The sequence below is a fragment of the Giraffa tippelskirchi genome, chromosome 7 (assembly GCF_054371585.1).
Source record: "Giraffa tippelskirchi isolate mGirTip1 chromosome 7, T2T-mGirTip1v1.2.pri, whole genome shotgun sequence".
NCBI lineage: Eukaryota > Metazoa > Chordata > Mammalia > Artiodactyla > Giraffidae > Giraffa > Giraffa tippelskirchi.
In genome coordinates, this window is record NC_137281.1 from 110139628 (window position 1) to 110160407 (window position 20780).

General features: G+C 34.1%; 1 protein-coding gene across 4 annotated transcripts in view; it reads left to right on the forward strand.

Annotated features, from left to right (window-relative positions):
* Nucleotides 1–20780, forward strand: part of VPS13C (vacuolar protein sorting 13 homolog C) — a 173226-nt gene that overhangs the window by 13550 nt on the left and 138896 nt on the right. For 2 of the 4 annotated variants that reach the window (XM_081507564.1, XM_081507566.1), the window contains exons 3-8: nucleotides 494–536; nucleotides 4435–4530; nucleotides 6807–6908; nucleotides 11711–11773; nucleotides 16247–16312; nucleotides 16612–16721. In XM_081507564.1, the coding sequence (XP_081363690.1) occupies nucleotides 494–536; nucleotides 4435–4530; nucleotides 6807–6908; nucleotides 11711–11773; nucleotides 16247–16312; nucleotides 16612–16721 (480 nt within the window). The remainder of the gene's footprint in view (nucleotides 1–493; nucleotides 537–4434; nucleotides 4531–6806; nucleotides 6909–11710; nucleotides 11774–16246; nucleotides 16313–16611; nucleotides 16722–20780) is intronic. The other 2 variants (XM_081507565.1, XM_081507567.1) reach the window with 1 other exon arrangement.

The window sequence follows — 20780 nt, forward strand, 5'->3', positions numbered from 1 at the left end:
CCAAACCAGGGATTGAACCCAGAATCTCCTGTATTCCAGGCAGATTCTTTACTATGTTGACTACCCAGTTAATTTGATAAGCTCTTTGAAACCCTGGTTACTGGGTACTGGGTACCTGGTACCAGATGAAGTGATTATTTGTTTAATGATTTATTCTAGGAAAATCTGAGATTGAAGATTTAGAAAAAAAATTTTTTTCCTTATGATTGAAATAGTATCTCTTGAAAAATGGAATGTTCTTTAACTATAAACTCTTTTTCTATTGTTCTTATTTATATTTTGCTTCTCTTTATGAATTCTTTCTTAAAAGTCAAGTTTAAGTTAATAAAAACATTTTTTCACCTATGAAACATATCCTTTATGAGTTACTCAGATGTAAAAACTTTATTTTTCCTTAGAGATGATTGTGTGTTTAAATAATTATTACAGAGATGATTTGGGGGCACTTAATAGTTTAAGATGATGCTTAATTTTTTTTTTCTTCCTTCTGAAGAGTGAATTGGATGTTCCTTTTAAAGTCAAGGCTGGCCAAATTGGTGAGTACTTCACTCTTCATTTGAGTTATTCTTCATCCTTTTATTTTTTTATTTTTCCTGTTATTTAATCTTAGACATCTTTCTTAGCTTGAACAAAATGTGATAGGTTTTTGGCTTACATTGATTAGAGCTTTCCGAGTTCTGAGCTTGATTATACTATACCTAGTACATGTATGAAAGTTTTTGAGCAAAGTGTAGAAAATTACCTTCTAAACTAGAAGGACATTTGAACTGCAATGGTATTTTTCAGGTTTTGGTTCTACCACAGGAAAGTATCTTCATTTTCAAAGTTGATGTGCAAATGTTTTTTTTTTTTAGATTTCAAAGTAATATAATTTGCAGACTCTAGTAAAGAGAATTTGTTGTTGTTCAGTTGCTGCTAAGTTGCTTCAGTCGTGTCTGACTCTGTGGGACCCCGTAGACGGCCGCCCACCAGGCTTCCCCATCCCTGGGATTCTCCAGGCAAGAACACTGGAGTGGGTTGCCATTTCCTTCTCCAGTGCATGAAAGTGAAAAGTGAAAGTAAAGTCGCTCAGTCATGTCCAACTCCTAGTGACCCCATGAACCGCAGCCTACCAGGCTCTTCCGCCCATGGGATTTTCCAGGCAAGAGTGCTGGAGTGGTTTGCCATTGCCTTCTCCCTGTTCAGTTGCTGAGTTGTGTCCAATTCTTTGCAACCCCATGGACTGCAGGACCCCAAACTTCCCTTGCTTCACCATCTGTCGGAGTGTGCTCAGACTGATGGCTGTTGAGTTGGTGATGCTGTCTAGCCATCTCATCTTCAGCTGCCCTCTTCTCCTTTTGCATTAAATTTTTCCCAGCATCAGGGTCTTTTCTAACAAGTTGGCTCTTTGCATCAGGTGGCCAAAGTATTGGAGCTTCAGCTTCAGCATCAGTCCTTTCAATGAATAGTCAGGGTTGATTTTCTTTAGGATTGACTAAAGAGAATTTAAGTATAGCTAATTTCCCTTATGTTTTATTCAGCCATTTCACTTGATATATTGTGCAGCAATGTGGTATAAAGGATATGATCTGTTAAGTTGAAAGTCTGTGTAGCTAAACTCTTACCCTAAGATCATCCATAACTAAGCATACATCTTTGTTGGAGAACTTTTTCAATAGGAAGTTTAATATAGCAAGTCCTTTCAACTCGTCCATGCTGCCTGGTTTTTACTTTTTAAAAACTATAAATTACAACCTTAGATGAGTTACTCTTACTTTAGAATTTTCACTTATGCCACCATCATTCCTTTCATCCCTGTCACTGCTACTTCACCACATCGCTTTCCTTCTTCATTCATTATTTTGTATCCAGGGAAGGCTTTGTCTTTTACTGTCCCAGCATCTTTAGTAATTACTTAAATACTTATGTGAATCTGCATTACTTCATAAATATGTGTTCCTTTTATATAAATTAAAACATTTTAATGTAATTTTTTTGTTTTCCTCTTGAAACAGGAGATACTCCCTTAGTCTTTGGTAGTCTTTGGTATTTTCCTTTAGATTGAAAATATCGCTAGGGCATACATTATATTTTTTGTTTGTCTGTTACACAGAGCCTTATTTAGCAGTGTTGTGGATGTATTGTTGTAGCCATGCATGCTTAATTGAAATCCTCCAGTGAAGTTATAGCTATTCATTCAATCTTTTACCTTTGAGTTATGTAGCTGTGGAAGAAGCAAGGGTAAATATGATATCTTTGTCCTCAAAGATACTAGAGAGATCTAAAATTAGGACAAAATACAGCCTCATATGCAGGTTAATGGGTGAGTTATATTTGCCTAAATAGCTTACATGTTATTCATTGTATTATTACAACAAAATTTATATTTTGGAGGAGGTTTTCTATGGTTCCGAATTTATTTTCTTTGGTTTTAAAGTATTATAAGAATTTAATGGCTTTCTTCCAGGTTACTCACTGAGTTATGAGAGACACTTTGCATGTAAGGGTGTAAAGCATATTTTCTTTATACTTATCTCTGTTTTGAGGTTTATCAGACACTTATATTACTGTTAGCTTAAAATTAACAGTTATTAAATTACTGTTAGCTTAAAATATTACACCTAACCTGTAGAGTTAGTGTGGCTAAGTACACCAAGGATGTTTTGATTTTCTAAGAGCTAGATGTGTTTGTGGATACTGCTTTTACTTAAAAATTTAAAAAATTTCCTGATTTATAAAAGGAAGGCAGTGGAACTTAATTTCAGTGGAATACAGAATAGTCCAGAATGGGAGGATAATGAGTTACGGTAAAAGGAGAGAAAAAAGGCTTAGAGAACAGATAATCTATTTTTGGTATATTAAAGAAGCATTTCCCACTTTTTCAATCTCATGCTCACCAAGAAGGCAATCAAATCAATTTTTAGGAGTTGATGAGATAATTACAAATAAAACACTATCTATTATAAGTATGGGTGGTGCTCACTATAAAATCAACAGACTTAGAAATGACCCAGAAGTGTACTGCCCTTACCTCTAGGCTCCTCTGAAGTAGGAACTGTTTAAGGACCTCATCAGGGTTACAAGCTGGAGAAAAGTAAAAATCTAGATGGAGAAATAATTCTGGATTTTAACCTTGGTAAGAGATTCCCAGCCGAAACTGGCTTGCCTCCATAGCCATCCAAGTGAAGCAAAATATCATCCCTTACATTACATTATTTTATTTCCTCATCAGCTTCTTATCCTGTTGAACAATTCTTTGAGCTTTCAGCCTCTTGATTTAAAAGGGCCAGTGATTCTGATGGTGTAAGTAGTTTAGTCACTCACATATTAGCATGACTTAGTTGAATCAGATTCTTTTGTCTTAAGAATCTGATCAGCAGTACTGAGAGAACTATAGCTTTTATAGGGTCATTATTTTTTAAATTGTGATGAGAGAAGGTATTTAATATTGGAACATGGAAAACTGTAGGGGTAAAAAGGTTCGGGTAGAATTGCTCTGATACAGTTGAGGGCAGATTGGGACATTTGCTGCCTGGAGACCTGAAAAGAGGGCATACTAGTGATTGGGAAGAGAGTAAAGGAATAGTATGGAAAGTTACCAAAGACAGATTTTTGCCCATTTCAAAATTTAGCTGAAAATATGCCCTTTTTGTCTTCTGTCTCCTGCTTTGCGTAGCTTTTTCCTGTAAAACTCCAAACTTGGCTTAGTGACACTTAGGGTAGTTCATCTACATTATGGGTGAGAAAGTTTCTGTAGGCCAGTCTCTGAAGGACTTGATATTAATACTGTTGTTTTTAACGGAGAAGATGTGTTCTGCCTTTCATGTGATTTATAAGTAGATATTTGGAATATAACTAGTCTGAACTGCCTGTCACTTTATAATACTGGTAATCATAAAACAGTATACCTTGCCTTTAGGGTTGGCCTCTTCTAGTTGTAGCAATTTAGCATACTGTCAAAGGTCTTTTCCTTTGGTGCTCTAATCTGTGTTGCTGGTTCAATTCCTGGGATCTTGAACAGATACTCTTTTACACTGATGCTGTAGAGATGAGGTTGCAGGTGTGACTAGAACAGCATGTACTGTATTTAGACCATCAGTTCTGGTTCCATTGATGACTTGAGTGGACTTAAGCAAATAATTAAACCTGCCTGGGACTGAGTTTTCTTTTTTTCAAAAGCAAAGTAATAGTTGCCTCATTTTTCTTAGAGTTTGGGAATATTAAATGAAATAATAGTTATCAAAAAGTTTGAAAAATATAAAGCACAATGTGAATAGTTATTTCTAATAGTAATATGGAAAAGATGTTTTAAACTGTGTTAGTTTTTTTCTTTTTTTCTGAGTGATGTTCATACTCTGTATCTGAAGTTTTGTATACTTTTTCTCTCAATGGAAAGTGAGAAATGTATATCTTCTTGAGCATCCAAATAAGAAAGTTGAAATCATGTTTGTTTAGATAAATTAACTTTGAAGATTCCTTGGAAGAACCTTTATGGCGAAGCTGTTGTTGCAACTCTAGAGGGATTATACCTGCTTGTCGTCCCAGGAGCAAGTAAGTTATTTTAGGTTATAAGCATTCAGTAAAGTCATAGTAAAATTAAATTGTTACTTTGGTTAAATATTTTAATATGTTTAGTAAAACAGAACATAATTTAAATAAACTAATCATATTCATATATGTACACACATACATGCATTTTACATATACATATATAGCCACATTTTATACAAAATATTTTATATTTAATATATAATATATATTTACATGTACATTTATATAAATTTATATATTATATATGTTTTACATATGTTTATATAAATTTGTTATATTTTATATATATAAAATATATAAAAAGATATATTGTTGGAAAGAGTAATTTCAACCATTTGTGAAATTTATTCTGTTCTCTGTGAATAATTATTTTACAGCTAAGTCTTCTGTTGAGATGCATTAGACAGATTTACTTTTGAGAATGAAGAAAATAAATTTTAAAAAATGTACTGTCATGTTAATCTAGAGATTGGAAAATTTTTTTTCCCATTTTGTTGCTTCTGATTTTGAGTGAATGTTATTTCAAAAGCATGTATAAAGTAGGTAATTTTCTCATTATACATTATAGTATTTTAATTTTTAATGAATGTTTTAAAGTAGTGATGTTTTTAAAAGTAATAGCTTTCATTATTAATGTTTTTTTCAGTTTGAGATCAATACAATGTTAAGAAAAGTTTAGATATTTTAGGGAAAAGTTACTTGTTTTATCAACCATAGAAGACAATTTTTATACTTTGTTTTCCAGTCTTTACTGTATACATGCTTGAGTTAGCATAGCATTTATCACATTATATATGTAACATGGATCTGGCTTCTTTGCTGAGTATGTGTATATATATTTTTTCCAAACTTTACTTATTTTTAATTGAAGGAAAATTGCATCATAATATTGTGTTGGCCGCTGCCATACATCAGCATGAGTCAGCCATAGGAATACATGTGTCCTCTCCCTTTTTAACCTCTCTCCCACCTCCCACCCCTCTAGGTTGTTACAGAGTGCTGGTTTGAGTTCCCTGAGTCACACAGCAAATTCCCATTGGTTATCTGTTTTACACATGGTAGTGTATCTGCTTCCATGTTACTCTCTCCGTTCATCCCTCCCTGTGCTTTCCCCCACCCATGTCTATAGGTCTGTTCTCTGTGTCTGCATATCTATTGTTGCTCTGAAAAATAGGTTCATCAGTACCGTCTTTCTAGATTCCATATATATGTATTAATATAAGGTATTTGTTTTTCTCTTTCTGGCTTAACTTCCCTCTGTATAATAGGCTCTAGGTTCATCCATCTCATTAGAACTAACTCAAATGTGTTCCTTTTTATGGCTGAGCAACAGTCCACTGTATTTATGTACCATAGCTTCTTTATCCATTCATCTGATGATGGACATCTAGGTTGCTTCCCTGTCCTAGCTAAATAGTGCTGTAGTGAACACTGGGGTACATGAGCATTTTTCAATTTTGGTTTCCTCAGGGTATATGCCAAGTAGTGGGACTGCTGGGTTATATTGTAGTTCTACTCCCAGTTTTTTTGAGGCATCTCCATAGTGTCTTCCATAGTGGCTGTACCAGTTTACATTCCCACCAGCAGTGCAAAAGGGTTATTTTTGATGAAATATGAAAACCACAGTTTCCATGGTGATAGTGACAATTTTGAAAAGCTATGTGATATTTTATTATGGACTGCCAACTGGTTTTTGCTGTTACAGTGAACATGATAAACTCATCCTTCTTATAGATATCTTTCTCATTTTGTGTTTTTTCCTTAGGTACATGATCAGAAATGAGATTACTAAATTAAAAGGATATGATTTTATGTATTTTATGATTGTTGATACATATTCCTGAATTCCTTTCTCAAAGTCTTTTTTTAAATCAATCTTACATTGATACCAGCTGATATGGGATATTACATGTTTTTTGTAGTTACTCAAAATTTTACCACTCAGATATAATAACTGGAAATTTTTTGATGTATTTTCTGCCTTCTCTTTGTTTTTCCCTTTTACCTTCCAACTCACCCTTTTCCCCAATCATCCTTTTTCCTGTATTCTTTCTCCATTTAATTCCTTTCCTTCCTTCCTTTTCCTTTTGATGTGAACTTTGTAAGTAGATAGGAATCATTTATGTAAACTTTTTGTAAACCCAGTCTAAAGAATATAAATGTTTTTTGCTTATAAAAATTACCTGTTACACACAGTATTATAATGAGGCTGAACTTTTCTTATTTATTTATTACTGCCTTTCTTAATGTGTGAATTAACTATATGTATATTTTAGGTATTAAATATGATGCTGAAAAGGAAGAAAAATCCTTGCAAGATATTAAACAGAGAGAGTTATCCAGAATTGAAGAAGCCCTTCAAAAAGCAGCAGAGAAAGGTACAATATGTTTATGTTTTAGATAAATGTACATACACCTATGTTTTAGATACATTTAATACTCTGTAAAGAGGATTCTTTCATAAGCCTTCATAAGCTATTGTTCCAAAGAATCTTCTTTTAATATCATAACTCATAATATTGATTGTAATGATTTTAATGACTCACGTTTAGGAATCATTGCCTTTGTGATTATTTTATCTCACTGCCAGTTAAATTTTCTTACTTTTCTTAACCAGTCATTTCTGCTATGCTACTTTATGGAGACTTCCCAAATTCTTTGAGTTCTTGTAGTCCTGTTTGTTTTTGCCAAAGGTTAATGGTTTCTTGTCTGCATTTTCACCTGTGTTGTTGAAAGATAATAAAGTTCACCATATTAATATAGTGAAGTAATGTTTAGAGGAAATGGTGCTGTAATTCTTTTCCTTGCTATATCTTTTCATATTATATAGGATATTTTTTAAAAATTGGTTTTTCAGATTTCAACATTTTAACATCTTAAGTTTTAATATTTTGTTTTTATCTAAAAATAAATCTGGTGACTATTTTAATTTGGTTTATGGAGCAAGAATAAGGATAGGATAAGACAGAGTAATCTGTAGGATAGTGAGTTGAAGGCATTTCCAAGCCTTTCCAAGTTTGTTTTTCTTTTTCAAGTCAAATCATACTCTGAGTGCCAATTGGGGTATGAGAATTAATAGCATTTTACATCATTTTTGCATCATTTGGTAGCATGTTTATGTATTTCTATGATGGAAGAAGGTGGTACTAGAAATGCCTAGGGCATTTCTCTTTGGTCTCTCTTAAAAGATATGGCCAATGTTAGAAATGATAGAAATTATATTTAGATATTATAATAAGATGCTTAAGCGGCTGATATTTAATTAAATCAAGAGAGAAATCTCTCTTAAAAATAGCTTGTTTATTAAAATTCTTTGTCAATGATTCTAATTCCTTTTTCCGTGAGTGTTTTTCTCTTATTCAGAACTACTGATTCTTTTACAGAAAAGTACTAAAATATTTCAGATACAGAGGCTGTTTTAATGGTAGAAAATTTTTTTAAAGTCTAAACATTTTTTTCCTTTCCCTTTTCATATTTAACCATATCTTATGTTTCTACTGAAACTTAAGGATCTGTATTTCCATGAAAACAATTTTCTTAATTTCTGTCACTTTTATGTGCCAAACAAAGCAAAGTGGTCATGGTTTTGTTTTATGCCAATTCAGTGTGAATATTTCTTTTTATTCAATATTGGTTAATCAGAAATAGTTTTATTAAAATGAGGAAAAAGGCTTAGAGAGCACTAGAATTAATTTCTTTCTTAAATCAGATTAAATCTGCTTGTTAATTCACATACATATAATTATATGTAGTCATCGGTATATTTATATATGCTTGGATATATTGCTGTTACATGTAATTATATACTTTTAATTTATAATATATATAATTAAGTTATATCTTCCCTCTTGAGAAACAAACCCCAAACTCATTTTTTTCTTTTTTTTGGAATAGAAATAACTGTGATTGCTTTCAAAATATTTTAGTGTTTCCAGTGAACTATAAGAGAAAGCAAAGTATATATTCTCTCCATTTTAGTAGTTGACAGCATAATCAGCAAAATGATAACCTGCTATACATTTTCTATTAAGTGCTTGTAAATTTTGACTACTGGGTTGTTAATACTTAGGAAACTTATTTTTGGGTCTGGCAGAGAGACTGTTAAGGATGATTTGATAAATCTTTAGAAGATCAACATCTGTAGTACTAAGCTTGTGTAAATGGGGCTGTTAGGCTTATAAATAATCATTATATTGTAGCTTCTTGGATGATAAGTTTAGTTTTTGTTAGGATAGAACTAAGATACAGAAATTGAAACTCAGTTTCATTAACATTATTATATTAGGTTTGTCAACAAAATGCTCTAAGTATAAAAGAGATAAATTCAGAAGTTGGGAAATACGTTGATAAAGATTTTTTTCTCAATTATTAAGAAATACATTTAGTCATTATGACTGCATATAAGTACTTTCTCTAGTTCATATGAATATAGACCCTATCTTCATATAATGTTGTTCATGTGAATGATTAAACCCTGGCCTTTATGTGCTTTCCATTTCACCATTTTTAATTAACAGTTTTGACTAGACTTTATTTTTGATTAGACTTTATTACTAGATTTTATTTTTTATACTTATTATTTTCCCACTTATTTCTTGATTTTGAAAGCACAAAAGCACGATTGCTTATGAATGGAGACTCAGAGGTAAGGAGAGGAAATGATCTAACTATAAGCAGCAGTTGATAAAAATGAAAATAGAATCTTTAGTCTGATCTGCTTTAAAGACGTACTTTTACTCAGTTTGTTTCATTTGATAAAATAGAGTGCCTGCCCACTATTATGTGGGAAAAAAAGAAAATTGAAATATAAGTTCATTTCTAGAGAGCTTGCTTAACTGTCAAAATAAGCTTCTTGATATTTTTCTTCTTTTATTTTATTGTAGTAAATTTATTTTCTTGGAAAGGCTATTGTAAAGGGTAATATTAAATTCCTAGTAAAGTCAAAAGATTTTCATATGCTATATAGATTCTATATTTTAAAATATTAATTTATCAAAAACTCTTAAAATTTTAGAGTTAACGTTAACTCTGAAATCAAATATTTTTTCCAAAAAGATTTATGAAAAGTGTCAGTTTCTTGTTTCACCCTTCTCTACTCTTTCGACTCACTCCTTAGAGGGAGCCATCCTTTTAGAAATATTAACATTCTGTGGTTGTCTAATTTATTAATGTAAGGCACTATCTTGTATTTCCTGTGACAGTAGTCAAAGAATTTACCTCTCTTACCATCTTCCTTCATCCTTAATTCCTCTTTCTATCTTCTCATAATACGGCCGTATCATAAATTTTGGCCAATTATGAGTCAAAGTTTACATTACTATGACAAAATAATTACTGTTCACTGGATGGGTCAGATAATATACTGTGACTATATTTCCTCTGCACCAGCCTTTTGTTTTTCTTTCTTAAGTTTGTAAATGCTTCTTTCCTTCTATTTAAATTTACCTTAAATTCTTCTGTGTGCTACGTGAAATCTGTCAATCATATGGCTATCAGTGTTATTTTCCAATTGCCCAAACACATCTGTTGTCCTCTACCTGTCCCCCTTTCCCTCTTGAAGAGCAGTTTTTTTTGTTGTGTTTTTTGTTTGTTTGTTTTAGTTCTGCTGTATAATTGTCATCCTAGAACTGATCTTCACTGCTCTTCTGTTTTTAATTCGTTGAGTCCCTTGCCTTTTGTTCTTAGTTTCTTCCTTTGTTTAGCTGAAGCATTTCTGATAGCTTTTAAGAAAGGATGCACTGGATATAATTTTTAAGATCCTTTCAAGTCTGAAAGTTTTGTAATTTACTTCCACACTTGTTTGATTTGGCTGGGGATAGAATATTGAGTTTAAAATTGGAATTTTAAGGGTAAAAATCTTTTAACTTCCAGGTACTTTTGAGAAGTCTGCTGCCAGTCTGTTCAACACATTGTTGGAAACACAAAAATTAGAAAATTCCTGTAGCCTGCTGTCAGAGACCTCATGTATATTAATAGATAGGAGAGGGTGTTCAGTCTCATTAATGAGAGATAGAGTATTACAGAAGTTCATAAAGGGCTTATCATGTTCAGTCAGAGATCTGGGCGGACACTCTGAAGGTCTGTATTTCAGCTGAGTATGCAAAAGGGAGAGAGGGCATTCTAGGTTAAGGCGATAGTGAAATGAAAAAGTGTACAGCATGTATGGGGAGCTGCTAAGAATTTGGGACTTTGATAGTGTACCTGGAGAGGAGTTGGAAAGCTAAGTTTATATCAGTTTTGAGAAATTTGAATACCGCGATGGTGATGATAATAATGATAGCAGCTAACATTTATTGAGAATTTACCATTTGCAGGTCACTCTTAAAAGTGGTTAATATCAGCTGACTCATTTAATAGTCATAATTCTATGATATAAAGGCTTTTATTGTTACCATTTTATAGTTGAGAAAGCTGGAAGTTAAATAGCTTGTTCTAGGTTATGCTGTTAGAAAATGATAGAGCTAGAATTTGAACTCAGTCTGGCTCTTGCCTCTGCGTTATAATGGACTTTGATTGATAGTCAGTGAGAAAGTCAGTAAGTTACTTTTTCTTTAAAAATCTGGAGAGTGAAAAAAAAAAAAATCTGGAGAGTGATGTGATTATGGCTGTGTTTTAGGTAGTGGTATCTAAGCTAGATTTGGGGAGCAAAATGGGAGATGGTGCTACCTAACCATCACTAACAAGAATGAATAGAAAGGATTCAGACAGTGTATCTTGAAGGGAACATGATACTAAAATAAGATGAATTCATTTCAGCTAACCCTAAAATTAGCATAAATATTGCAGCAATGTTTCATTCTGAAAATGAACAAATTGTGGGCAGAAAGGGAACCAAAATAGCAGATTTTTGCTGTCTTTGAAAATTGGGTAAATCAATGAGACATTAGCCATAATTGATGTTTGTCTGTTTTGCTTAACTTGAAATTTTAATTGTTATAATTTTAATTATTAAGAGTTTTTGTTTTAATGTATGAAAACAAAGCTTGTGTGTTAAAAGAATGGAAATGGTGTCACTTGAGAATATTTCCGTAGAAGTAAGTTGTTTTTGTGTCACTGGATTTTACTTGTTCTGTTACATGATGTCTAGTTCTTTGAACTAAGTTCAGACATATTTTACATGTGAAATTAAAGATGTCTTAAAATGCTTTGCATTTTGGTTATTGCTGCCGTGCGGATGCAGGCGCACATTCAGGGGAGTTCATATATGGCTTGGAAAACTTTGTTTACAAGGACATCAAGCCTGGTGGGTATGCATGGTTAATTATATTGAGCTACATACAAAATTATATTCTTATCCATGCTTGTGCTTTTAATGGAGTTTATATGGCATGTCATCCTTTTAGAAAATATGGAAATGTAATTCATGTTTTTCCCCTTCACTGTCATTTCCTTTCTTCCACTTTCTGTAGCCATTTATTCACTCACCAAATGCTTAATGTCTTCTAGTAGAAAGACTATGCTGGATGCTCAGTGTTCATGGGGTGAAACAGACCCAGTCCACTGCTCTTATGCAGTTTACAGTTTGATTTGTGGTTAACTTCCAAATCAGGACTGCCTTTTTTACTTTGTTCTATAGTATAGTAGTTTTTCAATTAAAACGACTTCTCTTCTGTAACAGTGGTTTTCAAACTTGTAAAAAACAATAAAATGGAACCTTTTTTTTTTGAGTGAGACTTTATTTAGGACCTTGGTAAAAGATGTTTCCCTGACTTTCTTCTCCTATCCTCCCTGATTTGCTTCACCTGTGTAGTAGCTTTGGCAGCACGTGTAGACTACTGTCATGGACAGCCTCACAAAAAAGGCAGATTTGAAGGCTGACTGCTTTAGGATTTACAGTAGGATTTTTTTATATCTTTGGAAGTTTACCAAGCACATTAAAATAATAATAATTTCTAATATTTTAAGCAGTAATTTTATTTAACTTTATTTTCTATAACTTTTCAGGAACTTGTTATATTAACTTAGTCATACTTAAAATTTGTTTTGATTAAATGGCAAGCAAGTGGCGTCTCTATTTCAAGATATAAACAACAATAAGCATTATGATAGAATTACTTTTGCTGCTAGAAACTTCTTTAATTTTTAGGTTCATTATGACAAATGAAAGCATGAGTTGGATGGCGAATTTCATAGCATGAATGAAATTACCCTGAAAGGAGTTTCTCTTTGAACAAATCTGCTCCTTGAGTAAGAGTGACTGACTCTTTGTCTTAGAGTCACTTTGTTTAATATAAAAGATAACTCATGCTTCACTGTCCAATTTTATGGGTTATAATTGAACCAACTTTCTATAGTCTGCCAGGGGCAGTGTTTTCTGATCTTACTGGGTGCATCCTGCCTCCAGGATACAAATGAGTTCTAGTGGCCTATTTAAATATGTAAAAAAATCATTGGACAGCAGTGCTTAAAAAACAAAACAAAACAGACAGAGATCACTCTAAAGTAAAACTTCATGATTCAGAGTTTCTTTTTATTCCAAAAATGTGTATTAGCCTGAATTAAAAAAAAAACAAAACCCCAAAAATTAAACTTGGCCTAGAATTTGATTCTGAAATGAGAATAGTTAATTTTGTTGAAGATGTCTTTTGTTTAGTTGCCCAGGACTTAATGTGTTCTTTATAATGCTTTCATTTTTTCAGTTTCTGAGCGTATATTTGTTGTTGTTCAGTTGCTTAGTTGTATCTGATTCTTTGAGAGTGTATATTTACTCATTAAAATTTTTTCTGTACCAATGATTTTCGAAAAGTCGAAACTATTTTCATAATAATTCTAAGACATTATTTTTTTTTCCCACTGTATTGACATTAGTACTGATGATGCAAAAGCAATGCTGTGTAAGATTGCTGGCTGCCTTAGCATGATTTAAGGCAGTGGCACCAAACTCTACTGCCAGTAGCCATTGTATTGTTCCCTGCCAGTCACTCACAGGAAAAAACAAAATAGAATGGAAGAAGCACCAGTTTTACGTAAGAAAATCATTGATGAAATAGAAACCATTTAATTTTAATAGATTACAGCTCTCGAGTATATGTCTCATTGTAGTTTTGTGACAAAAGAGGAAGCATACATATTGCTCCTCTGTAGACTGAAGCAGGATAACTGTCTCGAGGGAAAATACTTGTGCAGTTGTTTGGGTTTTCAGTGAAACTAGTTGCTTTTTTCATGGAAAGCCATTTTACTTCAAAGAATGGCTGACAGACTATTATTACTCAGATTTGGGTGTTTGGTAGACATTCAACAACACAGCTTTGAGAAAAAAGAACTAACAGTGTTTGTTACCAGCAGTAAGATTTGAGCTTTTGAACAAAAATTACAATTTTGGGGAATTTGTATTTGCCACTTTGAGCTTCACAGCTTCCCATACTCAAAGACTTTTCTGATGAGATTTTTGGTGGTATTAACAATGTGATTTTTTATATTAAAAAATAAAGTGACTCCACATTTGTAAGATCTGTATAATTCAATGAAGCAGTATTTCTGTATTATCAAAGTGTGGTAAAATATTATGACTGTATTAAAGTGCACGGTAGACCAGCTTTAATTTAGATGAAAAATTCACTGATAGTTTCAGATTCCATGGTTCAGCTTTAAGAAACTATCACTCGTTGAATTTGATGTAGTATCCATAATTACATGAAAATATGTTCATATCCAAAAGATGAAGAGGCTTTAGCAAGTGACTAGGGATCATACACTTATTATCCATCAGATTAAATGAAGACTCTGTAATACTCAGATTAGATTTTGAAAAACCATTTGAAACATGGTGCATCTAACATTGAAATCAAAGACAGAACAATGTGCTAGGACAAATGTGAAACCAGAAGGATGATAGAAGGTCAGACGAGAAGAGTAAGTTATTCTAGACTTTAAACCCAGGCAGCTGAATCCTGTTTCCAAAAACTTTCTACCTAAGTGGGATGGTTTTCAGGGCTTCTCTGGCTTTCTTAGCTATTTCTTGTCAAATAGTGTTTCTCTGAGAACTTTGCTGAATGTTTAATTTGTAAATGAAAAAGATTTAGGGAACCATCACTGTGACAAGAACTCGTGGTAATTGCAAAGTCCTGATTTTGTTACAGGTTTAGTAAATATTTTCTTCTTGAAACTTAGGGTCTTATGCTTAAAATCCAGGACTTGATAATTTGATTCTTAGTTCTTGTAGTGGCAGGATAATTTTCTTTAAAATATCAAGGAAGAACAAATTTAAAATTTCAAGCTAAATATCAGTATATTCTCTATAACATTAATTGAGCTTGTGTATTTTATTTTAATGTCCAGATGTAGATACTTTTGATTCAGTTGAACAAATACATATCATGTGCTTTGTGCCTAGATACTATGATAATTCTTGTCCTAGTGAAGGACTCCTCCTGACTAGAAACAAAACAGTTGTGCAGATACTTCAAATACAGTATATTCATTGCTTAGTGGAAGTCTGCATAAGGTACCAGGCTGGATGGCCTTGGAGATTCTTGAAAGAGTTGAAGAAGGCATTACACAAGCAGTAGTGCTGGACCTGAGATTTGAAAGCCTCCTAAGTTCAGGGAATCTACTATGTGTAGAGGCATTAAGGCATTAGAAAGTTATAGCTTGTACACATGAAACTCTGCTTAGTGTTATATGGCATCCAGGATGGGAGGGGAATTTAGGGGAGAATGGACACATGTGTATGTATGGCTGAGTCCCTTCTCTGTTCACCTGAAACAATCACAACATTGTTAATCAGCTATACCCCAGGACAAAATAAAAAGGTTTTTCTTTTTTTTTTTTTTAAGTTATAGCTTGTTTTGGAAAGTAGCAGTAGTCTTCTTGAAGTGTCCAGTGCAAGGATGAGTGGCAGAAGATAGAACAGGACAGGGAGATAGGGATGGATCATGAAAGGATTTCTGTGTCATGCACACACTTTCTCATTTTATTTGGCAGGCTACAAAGAGCCTTTAAAAGAATTTTGAGCAGGGATTAGCAGGCTGTGAATAGTATTTTAGAAGATGTGAATCTGGTAGTATTAGGTCGGAGGAGGTTAGATCAGAGAAGAGTGGAGATTGGAGGCAGGAGAGACCTTACAGAGGCTGCCCCAAGAGTGAGGACTGGATTTGATGTGTAGTAGGCAGTTGAATGTAAAGATTTATAAGTTGGGTAAGATAGGTTTGGGTTAATCCCATGAAACAAGGCAGTGCCAAATAAAAGAGTTGCTAAAGGAATTATTAAGCTAAATGTAAAATTTTGTGTATATTTTTCTTTTTGCCCTTTTTGTTTTCTTATATCCTCAAGACTGTAAAGAATCCTGTTTTTGTGAGGTGTATCATTCAGAGGAAGTCATCTGTCAGCATCCTACCCTTTCATTTCATTTGTGTTCCTACCATACATGTTCTGTCATTATTACATTTCCAATATTTTGGCAACGTTGAAATTAAAAATTAAAGTTTATATTATAAGCAGTCATAAATATTCTAATGGGCACTGTGTACAGATATTTTACTCAATTTTTGTATAATTGCACCTGCCAAGTTATTTTCTTTATTACAGAAGGTTATTCTAGACTAAAAAAGTTTTGTGAATTTCTGCCTGTATTGAAGTAACAGGTCAGTTTAGAATAAAGTAAGGTGAATTGTACCAGAATTTGCTGTCAGGAAGAAGTCTCTTGTTTTCTTTTCTGTCCTCTAGTCTGCTAACTTGAATTTTATCCTTTTCTCACTAAAATGCTTCCACTGAGAAGGACGTAAACGTAAAAAGCACAAAAAACATTTTAAGAAACCTTTTAAAGGTCTTGATCGCTCAAAAGGTAGGTAAAAGTGGTTTTTATGCCATGTGTTACTTATACACATTGCCACTTGATTTCTGTCTTCAAAGGTAACATAAATGTTATATTATGATGTAACTTCAAAATAAGTTTTAGGGGTTTCTCTGTTGGTATAGTGGCTGAAAAATAAGTTTTAAGTTGGAAATGCATATTAAAATCTGAAATAAAGCAAGGAATAGGTTGTAATTCCGTTGAGTAGTACTTTAGCTATCCTTCGATCATTGATTATGAATTATGTGATAATTTCAACTCTTGAACTTGTATTTTTCTATTTTTTATAGATAAACCAAAAGAAGCCAAAAAGGATACATTTTTAGAAAAATTGGCAACTCAAGTAATTAAAAACGTACAAGTAAAAATCACAGACATTCACATTAAATATGAAGATGATGTAAGTAGTTTACTTGGTCTGAGTTATTAATTGTGTGTTTTATGACATTAATTATTACTAATTACTGATTTGCCCATACATGGCAGTTTTAAATCCAAGATTAAGGTTTTCCTGATTAGTACACTACCATATCTCCTTACTAGCATTAAGCTTTTTTCATTAAATGTATAAATATATCATAAAACACCATATGTTTCTTTCTAAAGCAAATTTAAGAGATTTTTGGATTTTCCTTTATTATTTATTTTGAATTTTGTTTAAAGACTTAGACTAATAAAGCTTTAGGAACTAATTTTTTTTTTTTGACAAAGACAAAAAAATTGGTTCCCAGAGGTAATGAAGTAATTAGTTACAATGGTGGTTGGTAGAAAGAGGACTAAAACCCAGGTCACTTGGCTGCTAGTCTCATGTACTTTACGTTCTACCACATAGGATTTTAGCACACACAGCTACTCACACACACGTGGAGCAATGTTTAGAAACCACTTTACTGATAACTAAAAGCTTAACATCAGTTGATTAAGAACTATTTGATTGATTAATTTTAATTAAAACATAACCGATATTTTGAAATTAATATGCATTGCTTTGTCTTAAAGTTTGAAGCATAAATGAAAAGCCTTGAATTTTTTCATTTACCTAATGAATTGGAAATGCTTTTTCATCTTTTCCAAAAATGAGTTTGCTTTCTTTTTTGTTTTTAGTTTGCTTTAAGTTTGGATTACATTTAAAGTCATACTGCCATATAGAGAATTTATTTTACTTTCCTGATAAGCCCCTTTTTTCACTTCATATTCAGTAAGATACACTTGTAGTTTTTCAAGATATACCGTCTCCGTCTTATACCAACTTTATGTTTTGGTTTTCTATAGTCATTAGACTGAATTTTGCTAACAAATGTCTGAAAAACCTAGCACATCATTAGACTGAAATTTTTTTGTTTTTGGCTGTGTTGAGTCTTCATTGCTGTGTGTGCTTTTCTCTAGTTGTGGTGAGCAGAGGCTACTCTCTAGTTGCGTGCTTGGGCTTCTCATTGCAGTGGCATCTCTTGTTGTGGAGCATGGGCTCTGGGGTGTGCAGGCTTCAGTAGTTGCAGCACATGGGCTCAGTAGTTGCGGCTCCTGGCTCTAGAGCACAGGCTCAGTAGTTGTGGCACACAGGCTTAGTTGCTCAGTAGCGTGTGGGATCTTCGTGGATCAGGGATCAAACTCACGTCTCCTGCATTGGCAGGTGGATTCTTTACTGCTGAGGCACCTGGAAAGTCCAGTAGACAGAATTTTACCAACAAATGTCTAAAAAGCCTAACTCATAAATTGCCTTGTTTAAAACAAACTTAGAACTCAGCTTGTCATAGAAGGAAAAGAATTATTCTTAAAGACAGTGGTATGTTGATGAATAATAATCTCAGCTTTTAAAAAGTTTTTTATTTTTAATTGAAGGATAATTGCTTTACAGTATTGTGTTGGTTTCTGCCAGACATCAACATGAATCAGCCATAGGTATACCTATGTCCCCTCCCTCTTGACCCTCCCACTTTCAGTTTAAACTTAAACTAAGCTTTTCTGCTGAACAAGTACAATTTGAAAGGTACGTTATTTCTTTCTTTAATGAAAAAAATACAGAGATGCACAGGAGTGGGACAAGTAATATCAATTACATTTAAGTTGGTGTCAGTGACAAAATATATTAAAATAATCTACAGAAAAAATTAAAAGCACAAAGGGATCTTCCTTGTATCTTGCCTCTTTCAGTGTGATTACCTTAATTATTGTGTGTGGGAGGATAGTTAAAAATATAGAAATGAGGGGTCAGTTCAGTTCAGTCGCTCAGTCGTGTCGGACTCTTTGCAACCCCATGAATTGCAGCACGCCAGGCCTCTCTGTCCATCACCAACTCCGGGAGTCTACCCAAACCCATGTCCATCGAGTCAGTGATGCCATCCAACCATCTCATCCTCTGTCGTCCCCTTCTCCTCCTGCCCCCAATCCTACCCAGCATTAGGGTCTTTTCCAATGAGTCAACTCTTTGCATGAGGTGGCCAAAATATTGGAGTTTCAGCTTCAACATCAGTCCTTCCAATGAACACCCGGGATTGATCTCCTTTAGGATGGATTGATTGGATCTCCTTGCAGTCCAAGGGACTCTCAAGAGTCTTCTCCAACACCACACTTCAAAAGCATCAATTCTGCGGCGCTCAGCTTTCTTTACCGTCCAACTCTCACATCCATACATGACCACTGGAAAAACCATAGCCTTGACTAGATGGACTTTTGTTGGCAAAGTAATGTCTCTGCTTTTAAATATGCTATCTAGGTTGGCCATAACCTTCCGTCCAAGGAGTAAGTGTCTTTTAATTTCATGGCTGCAATCACCATCTGCAGTGATTTTGGAGCCCAAAAAAATAAAGTCTGACACTGTTTCCACTGTTTCCCTGTCTATTTGCCATGAAGTGATGGGACCAGATGCCATGATCTTAGTTTTCTGAACGTTGAGCTTTAAGCCAACTGTTTCACTCTCCTCTTTCACTTTCATCAAGAGGCTCTTTAGTTCTTCTTCACTTTCTGCCATAAGGGTGGTGTCATCTGCATATCTGAGGTTATTGATATTTCTCCCGGCAATCTTGATTCCAGCTTGTGTTTCTTCCAGCCCAGCATTTCTCATGATGTACTCTGCATATAAGTTAAATAAGCAGGGTGACAATATACAGCCTTGACGTACTCCTTTTCCTATTTGGAACCAGTCTGTTGTTCCATGTCCAGTTCTAACTGTTGCTTCCTGACCTGCATACAGGTTTCTCAAGAGACAGGTCAGATGGTCTGGTATTCCCATCTCTTTCAGAATTTTCCACAGTTTATTGTGATCTACACAGTCAAAGGCTTTGGCATAGTCAGTAAAGCAGAAATAGATGTTTTTATGGAACTCTCTTGCTTTTTCGATGATCCAGCGGATGTTGGCAATTTGATCTCTAGTTCCTCTGCCTTTTCTAAAACCAGCTTGAGCATCTGGAAGTTCATGGTTCACGTATTGCTGAAGCCTGGCTTGGAGAATTTTGAGCATTACTTTACTAGCATGTGAGATGAGTACAATTGTGCGGTAGTTTGAACATTCTTTGGCATTGCCTTTCTTTGGGATTGGAACGAAAACTGACCTTTTCCAGTCCTGTGGCCACTGCTGAGTTTTCCAAATTTGCTGATGACCATTATATCTACTACTGTGGGCAAGAATCCCTTAGAAGAAATGGAGTAGCCATCATGGTCAACAAAAGAGTCTGAAAGGCAGTGCTTGGATACAATCTCAAAGACCATAGAATGATCTCTGTTCGTTTCTAAGGCAAACCATTCAGTAATCCAAGTCTATGCCCGAACCAGTAACGCCGAAGAAGCTGAAGTTGAATGGTTCTATGAAGACCTACAAGACCTTCTAGAACTAACACCCAAAAAAGATGTCCTTTTCATTATAGGGGACTGGAATGCAAAAGAAGGAAGTTAAGAAACACCTGGCGTAACAGGCAAATTTGGCCTTGGAGTACAGAATGAAGCAGGGCAAAGGCTAATAGAGTTTTGCCAAGAGAACGCACTGGTCATAGCAAACACCCTCTTCCAACAACACAAGAGAAGACTCTACACGTGGACATCACCAGATGGTCAACACCAAAATCAGATTGATTATATTCTTTGCAGCCAAAGATGGAGAACCACTATACAGTCAGCAAAAACAAGACCGGGAGCAGACTGTGGCTCAGATCATGAACTCCTTATTGCCAAATTCAGACTTAAGTTGAAGAAAGTAGGGAAAACCACTAGACCATCAGGTATGACCTAGATCAAATCCCTTATGATTATACAGTAGAAGTGAGAAATAGATTTAAGGGACTAGATCTGATAGACAGAGTGCCTGATGAACTATGGACAGAGGTTCGTGACCTTGTACAGAAGACAGGGATCAAGACAATCCCCATGGAAAAGAAATGCAAAAAAGCAAAATGGCTGTCTGAGGAGGCCTTAGAGATAGCTGGGAAGAGAAGAGACGTGAAAAGCAAAGGAGAAAAGGAAAGATATT